This window comes from Hylaeus volcanicus, chromosome 2, assembly GCF_026283585.1.
Source record: "Hylaeus volcanicus isolate JK05 chromosome 2, UHH_iyHylVolc1.0_haploid, whole genome shotgun sequence".
Taxonomy (NCBI): Eukaryota; Metazoa; Arthropoda; class Insecta; order Hymenoptera; family Colletidae; genus Hylaeus; species Hylaeus volcanicus.
In genome coordinates, this window is record NC_071977.1 from 29,344,561 (window position 1) to 29,371,429 (window position 26,869).

General features: G+C 37.8%; 5 protein-coding genes across 9 annotated transcripts in view; 2 read left to right on the forward strand and 3 right to left on the reverse strand.

Annotated features, from left to right (window-relative positions):
• The window catches only part of LOC128872769 (lachesin-like), a 48,471-nt gene extending 44,840 nt beyond the window's left edge, over window positions 1–3,631 (forward strand). Inside the window, exon 7 of the mRNA XM_054115786.1 lies at window positions 765–3,631. The gene's annotated coding sequence lies outside the window, so the exon portion shown is untranslated. The remainder of the gene's footprint in view (window positions 1–764) is intronic.
• The window catches only part of LOC128872763 (probable cytosolic iron-sulfur protein assembly protein Ciao1), a 164,069-nt gene extending 157,227 nt beyond the window's left edge, over window positions 1–6,842 (reverse strand). Inside the window, exons 1-6 of one of the 5 annotated variants that reach the window (XM_054115774.1) lie at window positions 6,482–6,826; window positions 4,446–4,815; window positions 4,271–4,385; window positions 4,033–4,197; window positions 3,677–3,960; window positions 2,118–2,331 (exon numbers count right to left, since the gene is read on the reverse strand). In XM_054115774.1, the coding sequence (XP_053971749.1) occupies window positions 3,692–3,960; window positions 4,033–4,197; window positions 4,271–4,385; window positions 4,446–4,805 (909 nt within the window). In that variant the 5' untranslated portion in view covers window positions 4,806–4,815; window positions 6,482–6,826 and the 3' untranslated portion in view covers window positions 2,118–2,331; window positions 3,677–3,691. Of the gene's footprint in view, window positions 1–2,117; window positions 2,332–2,680; window positions 3,961–4,032; window positions 4,198–4,270; window positions 4,386–4,445; window positions 4,816–4,885; window positions 5,519–5,650; window positions 6,113–6,481 lie in introns of those variants that run through there. The other 4 variants (XM_054115775.1, XM_054115773.1, XM_054115776.1 and 1 more) reach the window with 4 other exon arrangements.
• Window positions 6,843–7,664: 822 nt separating this feature from the next.
• On the reverse strand, window positions 7,665–8,727 carry LOC128872770 (exocyst complex component 4). The gene is made up of 4 exons (XM_054115787.1): window positions 8,346–8,727; window positions 8,130–8,291; window positions 7,880–8,049; window positions 7,665–7,808 (listed from the first exon to the last, which is right to left on the reverse strand). Exons 1-4 carry the CDS (start codon window positions 8,400–8,402, stop codon window positions 7,721–7,723), a joined length of 477 nt encoding a protein of 158 aa, XP_053971762.1. The 5' UTR covers window positions 8,403–8,727; the 3' UTR covers window positions 7,665–7,720.
• An 89-nt stretch (window positions 8,728–8,816) lies between these two features.
• LOC128872767 (transcription initiation factor IIB) lies at window positions 8,817–11,583 on the reverse strand. The gene is made up of 5 exons (XM_054115780.1): window positions 11,423–11,583; window positions 10,751–10,861; window positions 10,494–10,680; window positions 9,942–10,412; window positions 8,817–9,882 (listed from the first exon to the last, which is right to left on the reverse strand). The coding sequence occupies exons 1-5, from the start codon at window positions 11,437–11,439 to the stop codon at window positions 9,721–9,723; spliced, it is 948 nt and encodes a 315-aa protein (XP_053971755.1). The 5' UTR covers window positions 11,440–11,583; the 3' UTR covers window positions 8,817–9,720.
• Window positions 11,584–12,976: 1,393 nt separating this feature from the next.
• Window positions 12,977–26,869, forward strand: part of LOC128872759 (ATP-binding cassette sub-family G member 1) — a 31,394-nt gene continuing 17,501 nt past the window's right edge. Inside the window, exons 1-2 of the mRNA XM_054115765.1 lie at window positions 12,977–13,131; window positions 24,339–24,780. Coding sequence (XP_053971740.1) covers window positions 24,561–24,780 — 220 coding nt within the window. The 5' untranslated portion in view covers window positions 12,977–13,131; window positions 24,339–24,560. The remainder of the gene's footprint in view (window positions 13,132–24,338; window positions 24,781–26,869) is intronic.

The window sequence follows — 26,869 nt, forward strand, 5'->3', positions numbered from 1 at the left end:
AAGGGATGCACCCATGTTATTTGTTTTCAACCACTTCGATATATTCAACCTTGCACCGCCTACTAAAAATCGACATGGACTTTCCGGACAAACTAATATTTATACAAAAATATATATACCATTTTGTTCCACGACCTTTCCACCTTTTAAGGGATGCACCCATGTTATTTGTTTTCAACCACTTCGATATATTCGGACTTGCACCGCCTACTAAAAATCGACATGGACTTTCCGGACAACCCAATACAATTGGAAACTGTGTATATCAGGGAGACCAGAAAGTAATATCGTTTCTGCGAGTGGCAATACTTGTTTATCATCTATCAGCTCGTTGTGTACCAATTGATTTTCATCGATCAGGTATTAAAAATATGCACACCAGATAGCAAAGGGTTGTTGATAACGAGTCCGATTACATAATTGATTAAAAATAAATACTTGTTTAGATTTATGTGTTTGAATTTAATATAAAAAAAAAAAACGACATTACTCTCCGGTACCCCTAATGCATACATTCTCACGTTTGCGTAACATTTAGTTTTACGAACCCGATCAAAATTCACGAATTCTCTCCATCTCAAGAATTAATTTTTTAATTCCTTAATGAAAATCCCCGTCGCCCATATCAACGTGTTGATACAATTTTTTCTTTAGATCTCACATTTTTCCCCACGATCTATAGATCGAGGAGCACCGCTTGAAAAAGTTTCGCGACCCAGACTGTATATTTCTAATAGTTGCGTGTCTGTTTCTGATGTTTTCAGATTAAATTGCGTCGTCAGTGGTAGCTGCTTTCCGAAAACCGATTAGCCGACGGGGAACTGTGTCTCTGCGGCTAACGAGAAGTCACAGCCGTCGTGAAAAATACGCGTCGCGGGGAAGAAAGACATCGGTGAGAAATAGGACGGTAAAGTGATCCTTGCTGCGTTGTAGTTCGAAGGAGATAAGAAAAAAAAAGTATAGAGAGAGAGAGAGAGAGAAAAGGGGGATCCGCGATGAACGAAGAAAGAATATAAAACGATGACGGTGGAATTGGACCAGACTGCGGCACGATCGAGTGCTGAATGTATTATAAGAATAGTAGTCTGTTGTAACGAATAAAATAAGAGATAACATTGTACAGGGTGTTCTACGATTGAACGATCAAACGGCGGCAATATATTTTATGGCTAGAAATAAGAATGAAATGTTGCATAACCGTAGATCCATAACGCATTCCACGAGACAATAAGGTCGGATGTAACCTAGAGCTTCCGACGTGATTCAAATTTCAAAATGTTATCGTAGTTATAGATTACGGAGAGAAACAACCTACAGCGCTTTTTGTTCGTTTATCATTAACCGCTTCATCGTCTCGTGGAACGTACTATGATAGCGCTTTATTAAATTGTTGTAACGAAAAAGATTCTTTGATCCGAGTCAACTTTATCGCTTCATTCAACCGATCCTATTCCCCACGCGGATGTTTTCGCTGTAACTTTCTAATGAAGCATCGCTGGTCCTACGTTCGCTTCCGTCGTGTTTCTACGCGTGAAACGTATTGGAGCGGTTCGATCTTGATTCTAAGACACCCTATATAAAAAAAGCAATCGATGGTAAAAAGAAAAAAATAATAATATAATAGCTCGTTAAAACGTATGGTTCGATACTGGAACAAAGGGGAGAGTATCATTTTATTTGCTGCGTTGAGGTTTTTAAGACAATACATTGTGCTTGCCAAAGGAAACGTACGAATTATCGTTGAGAAACAAATAAGATTTTTAATCGTTCCGTTATCGTGGCGTTCACCGTTACGGCATGTAGGCTATGTTAAAGTTTAAAGCGGAAGGAGTGGCAGAAATTCGGTTGGTTGCGTTAGGGATGAACGCCAGGGGCGTGAAAATGGTCTTCCACCGCGTAAATTGAGAGTTCGGATTAGGGGGAAACCAAATAAATCTGGATTATCTTCAAATTCGATCTGGATGTCCAGCGAGTCGCGGTTTCTGGATGGAAATAAACAATATATTTCGCGCGGGAAACGCAAGTAGACACAGGGCAAGGTTCAGGGCTGGCGTTGGGATCGGACGAACGTTGATTTAAGAGGGTAACCCCATTCTTTCAAATATAAGACCCACAAGAAAATTTGTATATACTTTATTTAACAACCTTTCAACCCTTGCTTGGTAGTTCCAGTGTTAACCACTATGGCCTAAAGGAGTCGCGTGTCCTTAAGCCGGCCCTGACGTGACGTTGACATCGAGAAAAAGCACAGCAATCCGTTCTTTTTCTTCTGTTTATTTGTTTCGTCTACTAATACTAATATTAGGTTGTCCAGAAAGTTCGTGGCAATTTCTAAGAAAAATTCAAAAACACGTTTGAATTTTAATATACATTTATTGAATTACATAGGTGCCATTTTGTTCCACAACCTTTTCACATTTTAAGGGATGTAGATTGCCATGTCACCCATGTATGGGTTTCACTCAAGAACTAAAAAGATTAATTCTGAAAAGTTGACACCAAAGGAGATGAATTTAAATGAAATTCATGAATTATGATGTAGTTAGAAAAATAAATACCACGATAAATGTTTGATTACATAGATTTCAGTAGTCTAAATAATATTTAATATTAGCAGAAATTTTTAAGAATATTCGTTTGGCGGTCAACGTGTTAAGGGATGTATACATGTTATTTGTTATCAACCACTTCGATGTATTCAGGCCTGTACCACCTACCAAAAATCGACATGGACTTTCCGGACAACCCAATATGTATCTAAATCTAAAACGAAACAACCGTCTCTTCGAGAAAATTGAAAAATGTATACTGGGCTACGTTCATGCTAGGATCATATGGAATTATTTACGAAAGGTATACTGAACTATCCCAGCACAGAGTAAACGGCTGACACGATCCACAATTTTGGGCATCCGAGCTCAGGGTATACTTCCACACCGTGAACGGTGACGTAGAACAAAACGCAATTTATAAAGTGTTCATCGTATATTACGCATTTCGTTGTCGGTGTTCACACACAGCATCGTAATAATAATGCGAGAAACGAGTTGTTAGAGTTGTACTAACTATACCTACGTTGTATAATACTTGTAAGTCAGATTACATTTACCGTGGCTGCTACCGAGCGAATAATTTTTTATCTGTCGACGAGCAGAAACACGAGTCGAGCTCAAAAGATGCATTGAGATACCAAAATTGGACGCGTGGACCTAAATTGAAATCGTTCCAATCGGACCAGAATAACGACTGTTGTTATTTTATTTAGATAAGTTTTCAACGAAGCGTCGTCGAAGTCTGGTTTTCCTTGTAACCGCCATGAGTGAATAACGAGTGAATGGGAAAACAATTGGAGCAATGGAAAACGGGCGAATGACGAACCAAGATTTCATTAATCAAAATAAAGGAATAAATTCTAACGGTTACACATGTTCATAGATTAATTGCGAGTTAGTGTAAGATCTCGTTATACCAAAACCTGTGTAAAATGCTGTTTCTGTTGTAGCTGAAATTCTTTTATGTATTTACTTCCCAATATTTCTCCCATCACCTTTTACCGGATTGAAATAAAAATGGTCAATCCGTAAACCGGACAGAATAATTTATAATATTAATAATAAAATTTTATCACATACGACAACCAAAAATTTCATCCCTCGTTAATGGTAACTGGTCTCACCTTTTCCTCGTGTAATTAAACAGTTTTCAGAGGATCCGCGTCCCTTAAGGATACGCTCACTTTCACAGATTTGTTTAGCATATCATGCAAGGTGCAAGCAAACGATTTTAGAAAACCACGCTCGGAATCGGAATGGTTCGTTAATATGACGTTGACTCCCTTGTGTACCGCATCGAGGACATCGTGGTGCAACATCTCCCCCGTGAGGTACAGATCGGCGGACTGATCCTTCAAAACGGTTGCCCCAGACCCAGCGCAAATTGCAACAGTGCTGATCAAACCATCTGGAGTGCAAATAAAATGTCAATATTTCAAATTCGTTTGAAAAAAAAAAAAGAAAAAATGTAACTCGATACCTGTTTGACGAGCACGCGCCAATCTCACGTGTTCCAAGCCGGTGAGCTCTTTCACCAATTCCACAGCTTGCTCGATAGCGATTTTCTTTTTCAAAGTGCAGAATCGTCCGAAACCATACTCGCTATTGGTTTCATTCGCTTCTATCGGTTTGCTACTGCTAAGTACTTGTATCACAGGATATCATTAATTACAAAGCGATTAAAAAAAACTCTAGAGAACTTATCGTTTTAAATTTACCATGTTTGAATGCCGATGCCAACCAATCGTTTACGCCACCTTTTACCGAATCGAAAGTGGTGTGCGGTGAATACACAGCTATTTTGTTTTCTAAACATTTGGCCACGATTCTCTCCTACAAAGGAAACAATTTCATAAAAACCTTTCGGTACTTTCTCGTAAATTTATTTCTTACCTTCCACGATCGAGTTGTTACAGACGTCATTGGCGCGAATATCAACGGATGATACGTAACGATCATGTCAGTTTTTAAATTTAAGGCTTCGTGCATCACATCTTCGGTTAGATCGTTCGTTAAAAGAATATGCGAGATCAGTTTTTCTTCCGTAGGTTCGACGAGCAGTCCCACGTTATCCCATGATGCTGCGAGGGGTAGATCAGCAAACGTTTTCAACGCGTCTAAAACTTGTGTCAGAGGAATCCCAGCTGTATTAGGATTTACTCCGCTCATTTTACGCAGGATGTAGTAATCTTTCGCTATGGTGTAACTTAAACTTTTGTAGCCACGCGCCAATCCAGTGAAACGCCTAAACATTTATGTAAACCTAAAATCAGATACAGTTCAACATAGACATAGATATAACCAGCGGTTATATTGCATTTCGTGCTAAGAAGGTATTAGATTCTAGTAAAATGAACTTCCATTCTTTTAAATATATTTATTATTACAAAATATAATTACATAAAACTCTATTTATATTATTCGTTATAAAACCAAATTTTCACTAATCCATCGTCACTCGCCGATGCAAGCTGTCCAGGGGTTGTAGGATTCCACTGTACGCAATTCACGTCTTGCGTGTGGGCAGTTTCCATAGAACAAACCATTGTAAAAGATGATTGATGAATAGTAGAATCTCTATCCTCTTTAAATATTCTAATAATGTCATCGCCACACGCAGTTACTATTAAGCCGGTCGTTTTGCACCAATCGATATCGTAAACTGCTCTTGTGTGATAACCAGATAACGTGCATACACATTTCCAAGTCGGTTCGTTGTTTGGTGTAGCGATACCGAGATCATTGCCAGGTTTATACTCCTGCCATATTTTCACTGTTTGATCATCGCTACAAGTCGCTATCCTAGTCCCAGTATTATCCCACGAGAGACTCCAAACTGTAGATGTATGAGAAGATAATGTTGCCACGCACGACCAGTCGTTGTCCGCTGCATCCTCTTTGAATATCTTCGCCGTATTGTCGTAACTGGCGGATGCCACGATTTCTTCTGTAGGATGCCATCTTACCTATAGACAATGCAATTGATCAACCATACAATATTAGTAGTTTAAATCTATTTTATTACACTTATGTTATTTTCAATGTAGTTAATGCATAGTTAACATCACAATTATAATTACTACATAATACCTACTTACCTTCTTCACATCTTGAGTATGAGCATTGATAACAGCAGCACACTCATATTCATCCTCGTTCACTTCCCATATCCAAACAGATTTGTCTCTACTGCATGTAGCCAACAATTGCCCGCTGCAGGACCAACTAACACTTTTCACTTCGTTCTCGTGACCCTCTAAGGTCGCGTTACATTCAAATTGTCCTGACTTTTTGTCCCACACAGCTGTGGTCGCGTCAAAACTAGCAGAAGCTATGTAATTCCCACAAGGAGACCATGCTATTTCTCTAATTGTTCTTGTATGTCCTTCGGTAAGGATAGTTTTGGAAACCCATTTTGGTTCTTGCGGTCCCCATATTATAATTGTTTTGTCTTCGCCGCAAGATGCTATGCAAGTACCCTTCGGATGCCAACAAACATTCCACACCCTTCCTCTATGACCACTCAAAGTTTGTTTTAATTCCAACGTTCCCATCTCTACCTGTAACAATACAACGACTCTTTAAATTTGTACATGGTCGTTCTTTAACACTGATTGCTACAGAAGGAAAGCCTGTTTGTCAACAGATTTTTTTGTGGCAAACTTGTAACAATTATTACAAATATCGATTGGGAGATACGGGTGTGAAATGTTTGATCGCGTTTAATATCGAAAACAAGCTCGTTACGTAGCACAAATGCAAATGATTCTGAGCACTTGTGCTTAACAAACAGAGATTATAAATAATAATATCCTCAGAAATAGTCTGTGAATAGAGGTGTATGCGTTGGACGAAAATTAAAAGACGTTTTACTAAGCAACAAGCGTGTCATGTCTTTTATTTAGTATATTACATTAGTTTACACTTACGATAATCGTTTTGACGGTACTCTGATCCCAGGTTACAACAAAATGAATTGTTGAAATGCGTAATTATTTGCATGTACTTTGCAATCACTTATCACAAGTTGGTGAATACAAATGATAAAAAAATGTATCCTTGGTGAAATACCACGTGCACCGTGTAACCACGAATCAATTCCCGTCAAGACGAGAAGTCGTAAAAAATACGAATAAATTTCGCTTATGTGAAATAATTTGATATATGCTTGATTTTGTGGAAGATGATGTTTTATTGTTGCTTGGACAAGTAAAATAATATTGATAATAAATAAATTGAATCGAATCTACAGTTCATACAACAAGATAAACTCTAGCAAACTAGTAACTCTCATGCATTACAGTTTTGCAATGTAATTAGATAAAGAAATAAAAGAAAGTATTGCAAATACAAATACATTTAAAGAACAATGAGTAATAATACATTAAATGAAAAGTTCTTAGAAGTGGAGAAGTTTACATATTCATATTTATTGTTTGTGACTGTTACAGTGTATACTTTCTGAAACAAAAGAAGTTTCTTATTTGAGACAATTTTCGCTCTGTGAAAATGATTAACCTTAATGTTTAACATAAATTAATTATAAAAATACGAACATTTTGTTTATTCTTGCGAGAATTTTTCAAATTTTGTTCAACTCAGTAGCCATCTCGCGGTGAATAGGTGGAACTAAAATTCCGACCTCCGTACAGCGCACCACCGGGAAAATACCCAAGTTTGTCCTCGATTAGTTCCTGTTTATGTCGTTAAATGGCGTGTATTTACCGACATGATGGTAACTTACCAACAGGTCGGTAAATACTTTGAAAATGGCGCCATCTAGCGATGAAAGCAGGAACTAATTGAGGACAAGCTTGAGCGTTTTCCCGATAGAGGCGCTGACCATACTCCTAATTAGTTCGGTGGGTTCACCGCTAGATGGCTACTATTATGAGCGAAAATACCGGGAACCTACAAGAGAAACTGTGATAATTTAAAAGTTTAAAAAAGAAGAGTATTATTATACAAATCAGGTAAAAATGAAATAGCAAATGATGATGGACAAAGTAAAATGGATTTTGCTAAATTGTTGTCGCTTGAAATATTACTTTATATATTTATATATTTTTTATCTTTATTGGATCTTAATTTGTTTCTTAATACATACAAATATAAAATAATAAAATTATAATTTATTCATAACTATATGCCACTAAATACAGTAATTATCAATCTGACACTGTATTGTACGTTGTAGATACCGATAATCCATCTGAATCCGTTATAGGCAGCATTCGATTACACGAATCAGGTGTTCTAAAAAGTTTAAAACAGAAACAATAATTTGATTAACAGCCATTTTTTTGTCAAGACAAGTCCATACTTACACATCTTTCAAGAGGTGCAGAACATGTTTATGTTCAATTCCTTCTAACCATAAGTTTAATAATTCCTCCCGTTTGCATCTCAGTAATTGTTTGCACGCATTCAAATTTTCTTTAACCGCATGGATTTTCTCTCTGGAAGCTGTAACTTTCTCTGATAAAGCACTGAATATCTATAGTAAAGAAAAATAATATTGATACTGTTGTCATATGAAAACAATCATTATTTTATATTACAGATCGATAGACTTACGTGCATAACTTCTGTGAGATCTTGATCATGTAATGATACCAACTCATCAAGCCTTTGATCGCTTTTTTTATATTCTTTCTCAAGTTTAGCTTTCTCTATTTCTCGTTGTTCGTTAGTTTCGCTGGCTGACAGAGCACGAATCACAGAAATTAGTAAACCACTCTGCAAGGAACGTCGAATTAAATAGATACATAAACAGAAATTGATAGAACTTACCGTTTCTTTGGTAGGCTTAATCCCTCTCGGAGGTTTAGTAGGAGGTATTGAATTCATTTTTTATTATTTACAGAAGAAATAATAAAAACCAAATGTTAAACTTCACAATGCTATTCTTTTCATCTACGCAAATAAACAAACGTCTTTGCGTACTATAAATCACTTACTTCATAGGTTATGTTATGTTACGCATAGTTCGATAAAACGCGTACAATTCTAGATGCAATTTATTAAAATATTTATCATAAATAACTACAGATGCGCTAACTGTTTATCTCTAGAAGTGATTATTGTCTTTATCACTGACCATGAATAACGATGGTTGAGTGACATTAGGTAATATGATAGCTAACACACACACACACACACACACACACACACGTGTACATTCGATATATATTTTTGAATAGTGTCCTACGATAAAGGTTGAATGCTTTGTGGTATTAATAATATAAAAGTGATTTACCCAAATAATCGTAACAATTCTTTTTATTAACATATGATATACAACTTAGGATATGTATGTTTCTTAAAGTATTGTCTTTAATCGAAAAAAAAAAGTGTTTACATATTCATCAACGAAGTTGTTTCTCGATCTTATAGTCGAATCTAATAGCGGAAAACATGCGATTGTTATCGTTTAATAAAAGTATCACAGAATTCATCATAAAATTGTATCATGTGGTACTTTCATATTAAGGCCTAGTATGCGTCACTTTACATACGATCTTCGATATATTTTCTTCGAAATCAAATACAAAAAAAAATATTATACTACATTGCGTTAAGAAACGTTGATAGAAAATTTTTAATATCAACTCGAGTCGTCTTAATTTACTTGTACATAAAGGTTTGAAATTTAATGTATTTTTGTATTGAAATTTTACAACCACTTTGTCGATCTATTCATCTGTACAATACGAGAATAATATCTGTACGCACTGTTGTCAACATTCTGATAATTACAATATATAAAAGTTGTAGTACAAATGTTTCAACCTTGTATTCGAGAGATCCTAACATGGTTGGTAATACATACCTACCTATTTATCCTACATTTTTTTTTATTTAATAATAACATACTAAATAAAGCATTCGAAGACGTGAACTTAAATTAACGATTATCCACACCATATAGATTATCAAGCTATTCTTGTTTTAAATACCAATAACTCAGGAACCAAGTACAATAAAAAGAAAAAACAAATGAGTGTACTCAATGCGTAATAAATTAGATAATAGCAATGTCATAGACCATTTAGGAATGTATAATGTAAATAAAGGTTAGATTATTTATGTATGATTACTTTCGGACAAATAACTATTGTTTTAACGTGATAAAATATACATTAAAATGTAAGGCTCCATGGTAACTTTACATTTGCGGTAATTGATCGATTGGCGTTGCAAATCTGAAATCTTCTGGGAATAACTTTCCTGCGTGAGGATACATTAATTTGTAAGACTGTCTAATCGTAACGTCTGCTACACCAGCGATGTCGCCAATTTCCTTTTGAGATCTTTTATCTTCGGAAGCCTGAATAACAATGATGCAGTAAGAATTATGTACATAAAATATTTCATAATTTTATGTACCTGTGAAGCCATGTATATAGCCGCAGCTGCTACTGAAATTGGCGATCTTCCAGGTACAATATCAATTTCTACAGCTTTCCTAGCGATGTGCGTAGCAGCTCTTTGTACCATATTTGGAAGACCAAGAGTAGAGCAGAACCTGGACATGAAGTCTCCCGTAGTGATAAGATCCACGCTAGTTTCGAGTGCTTTCAAGATCAGTTTGAAACATCTTCCGATTTCTTTCTTGCTGATTTTGCTAACTGCGCAAATTTCTTTGAAAGTACGCGGAACACCTTCCTGTCTGCAGGCTATGTACAAACAAGCAGAGGCGATGGCATCGTTCGCGCGGCCTTTCAAATTTTTACCATCGTGTACTTGTTTAAATAAGTTATTAGCTCTATCAACAATGGTTTTTGGTAAATTGATACGATCAGCCATTCCATTAATTTCACGAAACGCATTGATCAATGCTCTATCGGAACTGCTCATCTGTAAATATTATAATCTGTATATAACTCTTAATTCAATAACAGCAACAAATATCTTTGGAATAACTAATGTTACGCTTACCGTACGTCTGTTTTGATATTTTGAAGCACCAAAAGCATCGAATGAAGCTGCTCCAGTTCCTGGACCTATCATGGTGGATAAATCAGAACCATTGAGAAGCGGATTTTCTGGCCCACCGACACGCGATGGATCGACACCTGCCTTCTCATTACTAAATGTTCTCCATTCCGAACCAACATCTATAACTCTATTAAAAAAAAAAAATTAAGGTCATCTCAAAATTCAGAATATAAAATTTTTCTACACTCTGTATTTACCTATCTCCTACAACTAATCCACACTCTGAACAAATTTGGTCCCCAGCTCGATAGTCTTCGATAAGCGGTGCATCTGGATGTGCATAACAGCAAACTTTGTTTGTTTCATGTCTGTAAGAAATAACTAAGAAAGTGTATACTACATATTGATGCAAGTACGTGCATATATCGAATACTGTTTTCACAAATATATCAGACTTTGGAATCAATTCATATTACAGGTAAAAAACTATGCACTCGAGTGTTCAAATATTAAAGTGCCATTACGCATCGTTTTGTTTTATATTTACTTTACAATGTGCAATGCATAGACTTTATATTTTTGTTAATTAGGGTCAATATTCTAACTCGATATATACTTCGATTACTTCATTTTTCATCGTAGACACATTTATAAAATAAAATAAAAATTGTTAACTATCCGAATATTAAAGTTACTCACTGTAAACCTAAGTGTACCGAAACAAAATGTACTTGATCGGATAGTTAATCGACGATCGTGTCAAAAATAAACAAACACTGTCAGACTTCATAACCGTAACGCACGAGATTGTTACACATCCGATTAATTCGATCCGATATTATGTTACATCACTTTAAAAAACAAAGCACTAGGACAAGTGCCGTTAGGGTTAGTCGAAAAGTTTCGAATAAAACTCCCACAAAATTTACCTTGACGAACTTGCCATATTTCGGATTCGTGTGTCTTCTCTGCCGCGTATGTCAATGCAGCACTAACCAGGAGCTGCTCACTCGATGCAACTCAATGCTTTTAGATAGGATAGGAGTGATAGGACCCAGGGGCTGCTCACTGCTGCTCACTCGATGCTTTTAGATAGGACTGGATACAGGGCCGACGTTAAGGGGGGCGCAGAGATGGGCAAAATTCTAGACTTCGAATAAATCTGAAGTTTGCTGATATGTTTGTCTCGTTTCCTCTTTTGAATATTTTCGAAAGAAGGAAACGGGACAAACATATCGGCAAACTTCAGATTTATTCGAAGTCTAGGATTTTGCCCATCACTGCCGGGGCGCCAGATTTTTGGGGGCGTCGCAGTCCGGTGTCACTAGTATACGAATATACCGATATACAGAGTGTCCCAAAAATGTTGTAATACCTTGAAAGGGGTGGTTCGAGAGGTGATTTGAAACAACTTTTTCCTTAGCGAAAATATTGTCCGAGGTTTCGTTGAGGAGATATTAACGGACAACACTGACCAATCAGAGTGCGTAGCTTACGCTTCCGTGGCCGCTCCATCGGCATCCTCGCGCTGTGATTGGTCGGGGTTTTCTGTTAATATCTCCTTAACGAAGCCTCAGACAACATTTTCGCTAAGGAAAAAGTTGTTTCAAATCACCTCCTGAACCACCGCTTTCTGTCAGTTTCAAATCCTGCAGGCTTTGACAAAATGGGTGGGAGATCTAAGACCTAAGTGAACTACGTACCTCTACCCTACAGTGCCAAACCTTGTAGATAGATATCCTATTCGTTATCATGAATTATTTCGCAGCGCCATCGGTGATGAACTCTGGAACAAACTGTTCTTGGTCCATTCTGTGTTGGTAACATCGTTCGTGCTACCCTCTACGTTACCGTTTCAATTATCGATCATGGTTGTTCGATTGATAATTGTATTTGTATAATTGTCATAACATATTTTGTAATTTTTGTTCTAAATTATTTAGTAAAACTATCGTATGCTCCATTCAATTGCCTAGCCAAATTACGCGTAACATGACTATCTTCTATTGTATTTAATCTATCGTTTTTTTAACATAATAGATACATGATAAATATCAATATGTACGGTGCTGCTACCTTCGAAAAAGATGTAAATTAAATTTAAATGTTCTGCTCCGATACTCTAACCGTTTATCAACCTGTAGATAAATCTGTGACTAATTATTTTTTAATTCACTATACAATCATCTTTAACAAGTACTCTACATTTATCACGTTTCGATAAGAGTCAAGACAGATAAGACTTGGCGTACAAAATGTTTGGTTGTTGGCTCGAATCGAGGAACGACGATCGAATTGAAATTTTATTATGCGAACTGTTTGACACCCATGAACTTATGGAGCTTCAAGGGACATGCGCCAATCAAAGATCCGTAATCCGCGCCGTGGTGTACGCTTGCGTTGGACAGAAAACCATCCAAGGGAGAGAGAGAGAGAGAGAGAGAGAGAGAGAGAGAGAGAGAGAGAGAGAAAGGGAAACGAAAGACGGCACGCCGTAACGACACGGTTAGTCTTCGACGAACTTTCGGGTGTGATACTCGCGTCGTTCCGGGACCGCTGTGACTCGAGTTTCACGTCGTTCAATTTTCCACTTCGCATCAAACGAGCAATCGTCGTTGACAGCGCGTGGAACGATAAGGTATGACGGATCGTTAGCTATTATCGTAAAAATTTCTGTAATTGTGATGGATGCTTGGCATCGTATGCAAGTCCACTCGATGCGAGATTAAATTGCGGCGTTAACGAACACACGTGAACTTGTCAATTATCGAAAGCTATTAGGTTGTCCCGAAATTTTCTTTCGTTTTATTAATAATTAATATATACACAATATTTTATGTTTTATGTTACATTACTGAATTGTGTACGATTCGTTTCGCTTCATTACTGTTGCAGCATCAATGTGTAAGAAATTAGATCGTCTATTTATATAAACACTGCCACAGAAAATAATTGAATGAAACTTTTGGGACAACCTAATAGATCAAGTCGTCTTTTACTTTATTCGATAGCGATTACTTTCTCTTCATCGATAGTTTTTCTCCTGATTTTCTTTCAAGGAATGAGTCCGACTCGGATAGTGTTTACTTTCGCAATAATAAAGTTTCACTTTTATTTTTTCGAAAATGTAATAATCACAGGTGTCGGATCGCTAGTCTGCAATTATAAGTCGATCAATTAATTTTATAGGTCGTAAATTGTAATCGTGATTGCAGTATCTATAGAAATCGAGTGTATCGATTTGGATCGAGGCGGATCACTCGATAGGGAGCGGTTTTATTTATAGGCTCGATCGATCAGAAGTGACGCGAGCAATTGATCATGTTTTTAATGATAGGTGATTCCCTGAAGAAGCGTGTTTGCGAAAAACCGATCTTCGATAAATCGTGGAAGGGTTTCAATCGACACGGAGGTAGTTTCATTGATCTCTGCAGGCTTGAGAACTCGAAGTGGAAGAGTGGGGTTAGCACACCTGAGTGCACGTGTTTCGGTTGTCAGAATTTGTCTCAACACTTTACCGACCGGTAGCCCATTAACCGGCTCCCATCGTTATACGAACTATCAATCTAAAAACAATCGCAAGGAATAAAAATGGATAGAATAGATAAAATAATGATAATATGTAAAATAAAACGATGCGAATATTTCTTAGTATCTCGATGGAACCGTGTAGTTGAACGAATACAATACAAAAGATGATTGTAGTTGACAACTAATAAATATTCTCATCGTTTTATTTTACATATTATCATCATTTTATCTATTCTATCCATTTTTATTCCTTACAAAATTCTAATAGGCAAGATAAATACTGTAGAGTACTAATGTTACGGAAATAAAAAATAATAACTTTAGAATTAATCGTTACAGAATTAATCGCGATTTAGTATTAAATACAAGAACACAATATTCAGTTATATTTTTTAGGACGACTGTACTCTCGTGATTTCTACGATGGAGTTTCACCAATTATCCCAATTATGTAGTTATTCCGCAACAAAGTCACGGTTTCCAGGTCTCGATCTTGGTTAACTTTAACGACATTTCTGGAGTAATAAGAACAACTAAAAATAGAAGAAATAGGTAGCCTAATTTACCATCGGTCCCTAACGACACCATCGCGAGTGTATTTTTCTGTCCAAGTATCGATCCGTATGAGGCTCAATATTGATCTTGAACGCGCCCAGAATTAGTCCTCGATATTCTAATCACCTGAACGTGTAGGCATTTTGCACGTTACACGCGACGGACGTTATTATTCCTTCGTGCAGCCGTACCAATGATCTCATATATGTTTACTCTATCTAAATTTAATTTCACGTTACCAAAATAAACGCGCGATTGTGACTTGACGATTTCAAGGTCAAACGCGAGTAGTGTACCGGGGATCCTATCAACGTTTGATATTTTTATCTGTTTGCATATCGAATTCTATCGAATTCAGAATATTAAAAATATTATAAATTGAAAAAAAGTAAATAACTCTTCCGCGGCGTTGGAGTTTAGGAAAGTTGACCGCTATCGGATCCGTCTTCGGTTGTAAAGAAAGAGTCGGTCGATGCAACGAAATACATAAATTACGATCACGATTCCTGAGTGAGCTACGTGAAAACTTGGCACCCGACTTTTCAAAAATTCATTTTTTTCGTATCGAAAATGATGGTATTTCGTTTGTACTTGATTGTACCACCGATAGTTTCGTTTGTACCTTCGTCAATTAATAATTAAAAAAAAATTAAAAAAATGGTCAGCACCCGACATCGAGATTTTTGAAATCTGTTTTTTCCCGATTCTTTAGAATCGTTAGTACCCGTCCGAACCGCTTTTCTTTTCGTTTGTACCTGAATAGTTTAAATTTCACAAGCAACTCTTGATACGGTTGAATTATAAAGATTAAACTGTTATGGTACAAACGGGTACAAACGATTCTAAAGAATCACAAAAAAAAACAGATTTCGAAAATCTCAATGTCGGGTGCTGACCATTTTTTTAATTTTTTTTAATTATTAAGTGACGAAGGTACAAACGAAACTATCGGTGGTACAATCAAGTACGAACGAAATACTATCATTTTCTATAAAAAAAAAAATGAATTTATGAAAAGTCGGGTGCCAAGTTCACATAGCTTCCCGAGTGACATAGAATAGCTTTCTATGAACAGACTTTTACGATAGGAATAGTTGCTCGTATGTTAGGAAGCAGCGCTCCGGAAGCTACAGTATTAATTTTAATGGATATCGAACTTAACATTTTAGAAAGGTTGAGGAGCACTGGCTCGTATAATGCTCCCACGTCAGTGTATGGTTTCTACAAGGAGTGAATCACGCGCGAATGTTAATTATCATTAATCTATTATTCGTGATTGCATTAATACTATTACGTAAACGGTGATTCATATTTTTTTTTTTTAGTTCTTTACCTCTTATTACAGGCCCAAACACTATCCTGAAACGTCGAGAAATCCCAGCTTGAAGTAGTCGATAGTAATTTTAAATATTGTAGAAGGTTATTCGTTATCACCGTGCTGTGTAAATGGTGCACATGTTCAGATGGTCTACCAGTGCGGAAAATATTGAAATTACGAGCAATGATGTAACACCGTGGCTTGACCATTCGTCCGACTTCGTTTTGCAATTCGAGGCTCTTGACTGTGGCTTTCTGATGACGACCGAGATAAGGAGAAAGGGATAATTGGGCGAATAAATAAATAAACAAGGTGTAAACCCGAGTGGTATCTTTACATCCTTGTCTCGATCATCGTGACTCTAGAAAGCTGGAGCCAAGAGAATTCCTCGTGTTGCCAAACAGAGTTGGCCAAATAGTCGACTTACGGGTTACATAATTGCTCTTCGTTACTTAGACCAGTGCTGCGTGACCTCTCAATAAAACAACACCGACTGGCTTCATTCGTAAACGAAGCTTATATCAAAGAAAAGTCGAAGGAAAATATTGCGAAATTATTTGTTTCCAAGTCGTAGTTTCACGTGTGGATCGCTATTCACCGTTAAAAAAAAATGACTCACGGCCTTTCCGGTGCTGCGGAGCCATGGACAATTAACAATTAAACCAGAACAAAATATTTAACGAGATCAAAGTCTTCGTAGGAAACCCGTTTCCGTTCCGGTCTCTCGACCAACCGAAACAGCTTCGGAATCGAAGTAGCTTCGCAGTCGAAGTTTGATTCGAGATTCGTTTAATTCGGTGTTTTTCAAACCGTTTTTTAATTTAGGGAAATTCATTTGTACGTCTAAGGCCGATCGCACACGGCGCAACCGATTCGAAATTAGCGTTGCACACCTTTTGCGCTCTTTGTTTTACCTACTCCACTATCTTTGTTTTACCTACTCCACTATCTTTGTTTTACCTACTCCACTATCTTTGTTTTACCTAGATCCACCGCGGTCGTATGCAACTAGTTTCAGAGTGATTTGAAACCGATCGGTTTCGCCCGTGTGCGATCGGCCTTTGTTTCACCTAGATCCACGGTAGCATGCAACTAGTTTCAGAGTGGTTTGAAATTGATCGGTTGCGCCGTGTGCGATCGGCCTAATGGAACGAAAAATCGTCGGTAAATTAATGGGTGGAAAAGTTTCGATCGCGTAACGATTGTTGATTGCTGGTGTATTGTTAAGAGCATACAGCGATCGATGCGTAGCAACGCAGAGGGAACGTCGATGCTCAAAGTAAACGTCGCGTGAAATTAATAACCGGTCGTGCAAAATGAACGATGCACGTGCGGCTCATGTCTCATGCATATGTATCAATCGTGAAATGAATTACCTGTAACAATTTAAAGGATTGCTCATCGTTTCAGCGGCAAAAACTTGTAGATTTAACTTCTTCTTAATTACTGCTGTCGTCGTTCATGTTTTATTATCGAACGTTATACTTGTTACGGAATTATAATCGTAAATAGTCCATTAACTCGATCTGAACGTTGTTATCAGAGTATAATTGCGTCAGAATGTTTATTTACATAGCAAATTATATCATTAAATAGGTTTTCTTGTCGCGTCTCTTAAAGAAATAAAAACATGAAATAAATGTAATCGGAAACGATTATGCAAATTGTTTTTAACGTCTCTTAAGAGTGAAATATTGCGATAATTGCGAGGATGAAATATTAAAATTAAAGAGAGAATTACAAGTGTTTAGATTGTTTTTTTTCTATGTTTCGAGTCTCTTTCTTACGCGAGTTTGTCAAAGACTCGAGAATGACGAAAAAAATGAACGGCGACGATAAATTTTCACGAGTCGACAACGTTCGTCGATCGATAGGCCGTGGCCACCAGCGTAAATTACCAACTGTAAATAGAAACTCGATGAAAACCGTCGCTAACGACCAACCAGTAGACGCGACCTAAAAGACAACAATTAGCGTATCGCTCTATTAACACTGACTGCGAAAATTATGTAAAAGTTTCGAATTTCGTTGCAAAAGCCTGCGATGAAGATCTCGTACACTTTAAATATTGGCTGTGAAAACAGCGTAAAGAAGACTCTCGAGGTGTTTCCAAATATTAAATCTGAGCTCGAGATAAAACGAACGCGCGCGTTACTCGTCGTTGTGTATAATCAGTTCTCCGGCAATTATTGGTGTCGTCTCGAGTGAACATCTCGATAAACACCGTTCCAACTTTGAAACGCTTAAATGCACGCCGACAATTTACATATCCGCTACGGCACAAACTGATAAGTACAGTTATCGTTTGCTTCTGCGTAACAGAACGCGATAATACCTTCGATTATTGTACAAAGTAGCATAACTGTGCATCGTTTTTATCTTCACTCCACCGTTCGAATAAAATTCTACCTACGAAACAAATGTTTTCCGCGTCGAGAAAAACTATTAGACTCGCGAAAAGAGAAAACCGCGATCGCTCGGAACATTTCGAACGTTGGGGAACAAGCACGCGTCCGTGACAAAACTTTCTAAAAATGTACACGTTGGACAGGATTTGCTTTCTTCTCCGGAAACAAGGTGAAAGCGATCCTCCATTTTGCTCCTTCCGTTTCGGAAGAACGGAGATCGAGATTCGAATCAATAGCCTCGCGAATGACCAACGAAGCGCGGCTCGGTACTTGCCTTTGGAGTTTTCGTAATTTCACGACGCTGTATTGCAGCCACGCACTTGCAAAATATCGCACATCTGTCGCTTTGCGCAACGGTCTCTCCACGGATGAGAGGCTCGTTCGTTTCTCAACTGTATCGAAAATTCCCGCGACATTCCTCTGTGTTGTTCGAGTACAATTACCCTGATCGAGCGACCATTAAACCGATCGTTGGACTAGCCCCGATATCGAGTTTAATTATACAGATTTCTATGGTACTCACGGCTCGGTAGTGCATGAAGGAACGCGAAACCTTTGATTTCCCCCACTTCTCTTGTCTCAACTCCTAATCGAGTTATCGTGCTTTTTTAGTCGAGAGTATCCTAATCCTCGCCACCGTTCCTTCGGTAACATCCGAGTCCGCGTGAATCTGTTTCTTTAATTGTACTGACAAAATTAGCTTCCTTTCGTTTTGGACGACGAACAGAAATCGACCAACCGTCGATCTCAATTGACTTCGATAACGCGTAACAAACGATGCCGAAGGCCAGACTACGGTTTCTTCGCGAGGTTAAAGTTCTACCGCTGCAGTCTGTGCCAGAAAACTTATTTAAAAGGAGGGTATTGTATTCAATCGAATCGCGCGTGCTCTCTGATTCGCGACAAGGTCGCGTCAGACGACGAAAAAATTGATCGCGACCATAAATTTCAATTCTGTCAGAGTGAAAGCGTATAATCGGACCCGTGTTATTCTCGTTACGCGCAACGTACACTGACCGTTCATATCCTTCGAAAAAATATTCGTAGTAGTCTCACTCGCCCAATGAAATAAATTACCGCGTGTATTTAATATATTCGAACAGGTTAAATATACACCACGATGCATAACGATAGCATCGCTACAATTTTCGTGCGTTTTCTAGATTTAATTAATAATTTCTAATTTTTTAATAGTACCACGCGAAAGAGGCTAGAAATATATTATAGCAATGATAAAACGACGAACATAACATTTATTTAAGACGATATAAGAAGATATTAATAATAATACTATAATATAGATACTTCATGGGCGCACAACTATAGCATCGATGGAATTATAACATAATAACAATATTAAATTATAACGTAATGATTAAATTATAATTTCAACGAATAAAAGGGAATGATTTAATAATGAGTTAGGACCTCCTTTCTTCTCGGTTAACTCAAAAATGCGACTTGTGGCGCACTTCCAACTAATTTTTTCAAAATTTCATAGTCAATTTCGTTCCAGGATTTTAGTACAGCTTCTTTTAACTGCGAAATGCTCGAAAATGGTTGTGTGCACAAATACGCCGTACGTCGTATATTTCTTCTGAAATTAATTATTTACATCGCTTTTTTTTCATATTGTCCAACTACTTTCTTTGAATTTTTCATTTAAGTTTAAAAAATCTTAATAATATCAGTGATGCTATAGTTATGCACCGCAGTGTACATTAGGTTGGTCGATTTCTGTTCGTCGTCCAAAACGAAAGGAAGCTAATTTTGTTAGTACAATTAAAGAAACAGTGTACATAGCAATTCTTTCGTCGTATTTATACGATAACTAAAGAAATCGCAGGTATCGTTCTTTGAAACGTAAGCTAGCATTTCGTTTGACTTTTCATTTGCAATTTATAATTGTGTTAACCAGCTGAAGACAAAACATGACGCAACGGAATGCGACGATGATACGCTCGAACTTGTTACCGTGAAGTTCATTATTGTTCCCATTCGATAGACGAGGTGGCAAAAAAATGTTGTTACGAAACAATCTCGGAGACATGCTCGTACCTAAATGAAAAACCAAAACACGAACCGGATAGCGTTCTTGATGTTATTATTATTCTGGATTCATGGTTCTGTACCCTTTTTCGAAATTGTTTTGTTGTATTGTATCTTATTGTATTTCATATATTACGACGTGTTGGGTTCATAAATGAGCTGGACCAATCACTTGATAACGAATATATATTTTATTATTAACGATAGAACGTGGTCGTCGGTCATAACTCGACTAAACTCATCACACACACACTCGCCTAGAAACAAAAACGGCTAGTACACACGTACCTCATACGGAGGCGCGTAGATATTTCGCGGCATTTTCAACATAATGTAAATGTACATATGCACTGATAATATGCACATAGTGCATATAATAAATTGCTCCCGTAGGGGGTTTAATAGCTTTAATAAAAAAAAAAAAAAAAACTGGATAGCGATACAAGATTCTCGTTTGAAAACATCCAGTTCGGATCGCCAAAAAACGATGTAAAGTCTCTCGCAGTTGCACGCATCGGTTCCTTTCGAAGTTGCAACGACACGAGCTGATTTGTGGGAGCTATCGGAGAACAGGCAAGAGATCGGAGACCTTCGTAAATAAAGATACCGATTAATCATATCGAGGCAGTGATCTTGAACCGAACATGATTTGATTCTCTCAGGGCCGCGTACCCTGACCTCGCGTCATCGTCATTTTTTTTGCAATAGTCTAGGTTCTATCTCTCCGACGGGGAAACGTTCTAATCGAAAAAATTTCGTTTGTCGATTACCGAGTCCGAAGTTTCGCGCTTGCACTCATACACGTACACGATTCCTTGTTATTGATGCTCGTTAACTTGTTATCGAGACGCTATGGATGTTGACGTACATTTACGTGTTAAACAACGCATGTAATTATGCAAAATGTCCGTTCTATCTATTTTCTTATCAAAGAGAACCTTTTATTTTTTATTATACTAAATTTTAATTCGACAAGTATTTCTCTTTCCGAATGTTCGCTTCAATCCACGGATTAACGAGATTCCCGAATAGAAATCAGGTTTTGCCCCGTTGCCATAACGTCACGCTCTATACTTTGCCGAAAAAAGACACGGGCGAAAGTCAGGAAATTAATTCGACGAGTCATCTCTCGAGTCATGTCTTCTCTTTACTTTCCCGAAACATTGCGTCGATCGGATCTACGCGAAATTTCATTCGTACATCGTGAAATGTATCGTTTTGGAATCGAAATTTTGCATTTATATTCGGACAATGAGTAATAGGTAGCAACGATATAGCTGACTGCGTAAAATTCACGAATGTTATGGCGTCAGGGCATAAAATATTTGATAACGGAACTACTAATTATTCATGGCTTTGTTCTTGGCGAATATGGCTACGTTGACCTCCATGGACTCATGAATTTCAAAGAGCATGCCTCTGTATTTATAGACAGTAGTAGTACAGCAAAAAGTAAAGAATAATTGAATGCAAACCTGGCAACGATTGTCGCGACACTTTACTCGCGAAAGGGAGAACTAAATCACCGAACGCGATCAAATATTTAATTAGAGGCGCAGAATTTTCTTTGAACAGCAAACGACAAATAGAGTCTCCGCGTGACAATTTACTCGCAATCTTCGTTCGAATGGACGACCAATTATTGAATTTGTTTGAATATTTGGTGTTTAGGTAAAAAGTAAATTCACTAATTTACGCTTTCAACAAAAACAGTAATAAACTCTATTAAAATGAAAAAAGAAAAATTATAATCAGCGCTGCTTTCGTCTCACCGCGCATCGTGCTTCTCAAAGCTTACATAAGTATTCACACAGACAAGAAAACAAATTATGAAAAATAACAGTTACTCGTGCTACCATGTTCGAATAGAGATGGCGCTCAATGCAAATGTACACATCTTAACAGAATTATCGATTCAAGTTTATCTTTTATTCATTATTCGAAATTACCCATCCTTGGCTGACGGAGACGAGTTCATTTGAACCGTAAATTATACGTTATGAAAGCGATATACGCGTACTACACGCGATTTACGAAGTGTCAATGGCTCGAAAACGATCGCGTCGTACACGATATTTCCACGATATAGGGTTAAACCAGTGGTCGCATTCCTCTTATCAATTGACCCTGGACATTGATTTTTCTACATGGAATTATTGATCGGGGTTGTATCTGTTGTTTTCACTGTCTTCGAACGAATACACAGTAACCGTTGTCGTTTTCATTTTTAGTATCGGCGGCGTCGTTTATCGCACTTTTTCTTCCTTATTCCTCGCGATTGCAATTATTTAAATGATACGACCGATGGGGAACACAATTCCGCGCGTACCGTTTGATTTAATTGGGATTAATAGCACAATGACGCTTTCCCAATGACGCACGTGGCCTTTGCCGCGACGTTTCATCCGTGTAATTTCAGGTGCGCGAACACTACGGAGATGTCATCGGATAATTATACAATTATCGATAAATTACGCTCGGTTACAATCTTGTATTATGATGTCTCCACGAGACATTTATTGAGCACGATAAAAACTCGTACAAGGAAACTTGTTTATCAATGTCTGACGTTATTAATGTTACTACTACTGCCGTTGCTGTGCTTATTATTGTTAATACTATTATTCATGATAACTTTACTGTTATCCATATTAATATTATAAAGAAGTGAAGTTTGTATGGTGGAGATGATGTCAAACCGATTCTACAAATTGCTTCGAATGAAAATATTAGGTTGTCCCAAAAGTTTCTTTCGCTTTATTAATAAGTAATACATGGACAATATTTTATGTTACGTTACTGAATTGTGCACGATTCATTTCGCTCCATTACCGCTACAACATGAATATCTATGAAATTAGATTGTCTATTTATATAATACACGACCACATATAATTGAGTGCAACTCGCGAAAGAAACTTTCGAGACAACTCAATTAAATTTAATACGAATAATTCACAGGCAATTATCCTCATAAATCTTGTCCGCGTTTCAGGGACACGTGTTGCACCTTGCACGCGCTTTCCCAACCTTCGTTAGAAGTTTAAGCCGGTTTGACTACAATTACGACACGCATACCGTCGCAACTGTCTTTATCCCATTTTCGTTGCTGCATAGCCGCCGAGTTCCTGTTTCAAAACGATTTTCACACACCGTACACTGGTACAATTATTCTTTCGACCAGTTTTCGATAGACCGAGCTAACGATCGACACCGTGAACTAATTTTCCCCACTGGCAGGCAAACGGACGTTTTTGGATATGGAATCCAAGTTACTATTTCGATAAATCTTGGTAAATCAATTCGGAAAAAAATATTATCACATAAGATGTTCAATCTTGTACCGCAAACTACGAACTTACTCGTAGTTGGCAGCGAATGGGTTAATTTATTGGGTTGTCCAGAAAGTTCGTGGGAATTTTTAATAAAAATTCAAAGGCACATTTGAATTTTCATATACATTTATTGAATTATATAAGTATATACCATTTTGTTCCACGACCTTTCCACCTTTCAAGGGATGCACCCATGTTATTTGTTTTCAACCACTTCGATATATTCGGACCTGTACCGCCTACCAAAAATCGGCACGGACCTTCCGAGCAAACAAATAGTATCGGTTAAAAAATCTCGAAATAAAGTAGATGAAAAATTGGGGAGGCAATCGACTCGCAAGTTTGCCACACTTTGTCTGGTGACGTTCAGGCTGGATCGAAGATCGACAAAGTACAAATTAAAAGGGAAAGAATGCGTTTCTACTGTCGACCATTAAGAGCAAAAGAAAAAATTGCGACACGTTCTAGGCCGTCAACTGTAAAGTTTCGCAAGAAATTGTCAGTTTTTCTAAATGGGTTGAGACGTTCACCCCCCCGTTCGCTCCGTCGGGTGCTGAACGAACAGCACGCAAGACCTTATTCCTAAACTCGTCGCGCACGCAACGTAAATTCTCTCCGATTGCTACATTATTTTGTTTTCTTGTTACAGAGAGCGACGGGCGTCGGATAATTATGCGAGATTTATAGTCGTCTGGACAGTGAACTTGCGCGGTTACACGTGAGGCGGAGGAAGGAGGGTCGAAAGGAGGAGTCATCGGGTGCTAGACATGCGTCTTCAGACGTGAATCGCGGTCAGAACGAAAACACCGTTTTATCCGTGAACAGACGACAACCGCGGAGCGAAACGTCGGCGGAATCGTCGAACCAAAGGATGACTAGCTCGGCGCATTGCTCCCCGTCGCGATCGTCGCTCAGCTGTTGTCAAATCGACCACAGCAGCCACGATGACGTCCACAGCGTGGCGATCGCCGCCAAAGACGACTACTTCTTTCAAGAGAAGCACTCGTTCCCCAAGAGGCCCGAGTTGGATCTCTCGTTCTGCGATATCCGGTACGCGGTCAGAGAATGGAGCCTTCGATCCATCAGACCTGGTGAGTCCACGATAACGATCGCCGTTTCGCGCTGATTCGATCGATTTTGCGTCTCGGTACTGGAATATTACTTGGACAGAAAGATTTGCTGATAGTTCCCTCTCTGCAGTTCTTGACGAGCACTTCTACAAACGTGGAACCATGAATCTGCTCTTAAGACAGGGAAAGATCGTAGATCGAAGTGGTTCCATGAAAGAAAAAATTTGTTGGATTATGGGTGGAAGCAATAAATGTAATGCTATAGTTTTATTAAATTACTTCGAATTTTATTTCGTCACTCGATGCATAAAAGGCGCTCGGTTTTGCGTCTCGATACTGGAATATCAGTTGGTCAGAAAGATTCGTTTGGAACAGACGTGCTCTTCCGTGTGTTGCTAATAAAGTTTGTAAAGTTAAGATAAATAAAAGACTAACTCATTTTATTCCACCGCCTATATTCCAATAATCGGACTAAATACAATATTTAGATTCAATTAAATCAACAGAATTCATGGTCGCTTGCATAGTCGAAGAATATAGAAAAATGATACGAGAAAAGGTTTTGCCAATGTTTAAAGGTACTCGAGCAGGTAACATACTCTGTGTATAAGGTGGTCCACGCAATTGTTTCAAGTCATAACTCCGTTATTATTGCATTTACGAAAAGATGCCAAAGGAGAAAGATAAATGGTTCGAAGAGCACTACATCTATAGGACTATATTTATTAACAATTGCATATACACTGAAGCGTCTAAACAAAATTTAAAGTCCTATAGATGTAGTACTCTTCGAACCATTTATCTTTCTCCTTTTCGCAATCTTTTCGGCATCTTTTCGTAAATGCAATAATAACGGAGTTGTGACTTAAATAATTGCGTAGACCACCCTGTATATACGCGCGATGAGTGAATACTTGAGATGGGAAAAGTAAAAGTATAACCGGAATTGAAAACCGGATCCTCTGTTTGTCAAGTATACCGCACGGGTTTGCTATTCCTTTCATTTAAAAAGGCTCGTATGCATACATTCAGCTCTTTAGAAAATCCAACAAGTCGACCGTCGACGTTCTCGAACATCGATTTACTCGTGGTTCGATAAATATAGTTCAATTAAAAAATTAGGTACACCGTGACGATCGCTATTTTCACCGAGAATCATTAACCTCTCGGTTCGTGTCGATGATAGCTCGAGGTCAATGTTTTACGCGTTCAAAGTGAAGGTTACGGTATGCTAAGGAATTATATAAATAAGCAACGAAACGGTTTCCTTGAAATTCTTTCCTGCTCAAATACTTGCAACGAGGAAGTTTTCATTTTCATTGCGCGCAAGGAATTTTCAGGAAATAAGAAACCTTCGCGCTGGTGCGGTCAATTAGTGGGATTCTCCCCGGGAAATAACTGGTTTCTCCACAAAAGTCTTCAATGGAGACATCCAGGTCACTCGCAGACTCTCGTTGACGATTGATCGAGCAGGTAACATAGTCTGCCTCGATATACCCAATATTCCAATATTGGAATATCGGAACGACTATTTCACAAGTAGAGCCACAAACTTTCCGTAGATTTGTCGTTTAATTTTTCATCCTTCTACGTGAAAGAACGTTCGTCTTCAAGTGGCGCGTGACTCGTGACCAATGAATGTAAACTAACCTCAGGCGATGACTGTGAGCACATGATTCAGCTGTCTCCTTTTACAAGCAGTGCCAGTTCCAATCGTGTCCTGATACGTCAAGTCCATCCATAGACTATTTTTAGATGATCTCAAAATCTATGACTTTCGCTAGATTCCCCCCCTCTTCTAAACTAATATCATCCATATTGTGCTCCACTGTTAGCTGTGCAACGTACATACAAGACTCACGCGATATTAGATAAGCTCGCTAATAGTTAGACCGCGGATCGTTATGCATTTGTAGGAGATTTGAATGCATAAGAACCTACAAAATGCAAACTATATACAAGAATACAAAAAAGATTGAAAGTAAAGTTCATGTTACAACATTTGCATCATAATAATAATTTGAACAAATGTAATTGCACATAATTAAAATAGCGCTCATATATTACAATTGGACTGCGACTTACAATTTGAATGCACAAGAAATTACAA

What these genes read in the sequence shown, in the direction of transcription:
- LOC128872770 (XM_054115787.1), bottom strand. Translation starts at nt 8,402, where the DNA reads ATGAATTCAATACCTCCTACTAAACCTCCGAGAGGGATTAAGCCTACC. An exon ending in TTAAGCCTACCAAAGAAACG is followed by an intron (nt 8,292 to 8,345) that starts GTAAGTTCTATC and finishes CGTTCCTTGCAG; the next exon opens with AGTGGTTTACTAATTTCTGT. An exon ending in ATCTCACAGAAGTTATGCAC is followed by an intron (nt 8,050 to 8,129) that starts GTAAGTCTATCG and finishes TCTTTACTATAG; the next exon opens with ATATTCAGTGCTTTATCAGA.
- LOC128872767 (XM_054115780.1), bottom strand. An exon ending in GGATTAGTTGTAGGAGATAG is followed by an intron (nt 10,681 to 10,750) that starts GTAAATACAGAG and finishes TTTTTTTAATAG; the next exon opens with AGTTATAGATGTTGGTTCGG. An exon ending in AATATCAAAACAGACGTACG is followed by an intron (nt 10,413 to 10,493) that starts GTAAGCGTAACA and finishes TAATATTTACAG; the next exon opens with ATGAGCAGTTCCGATAGAGC.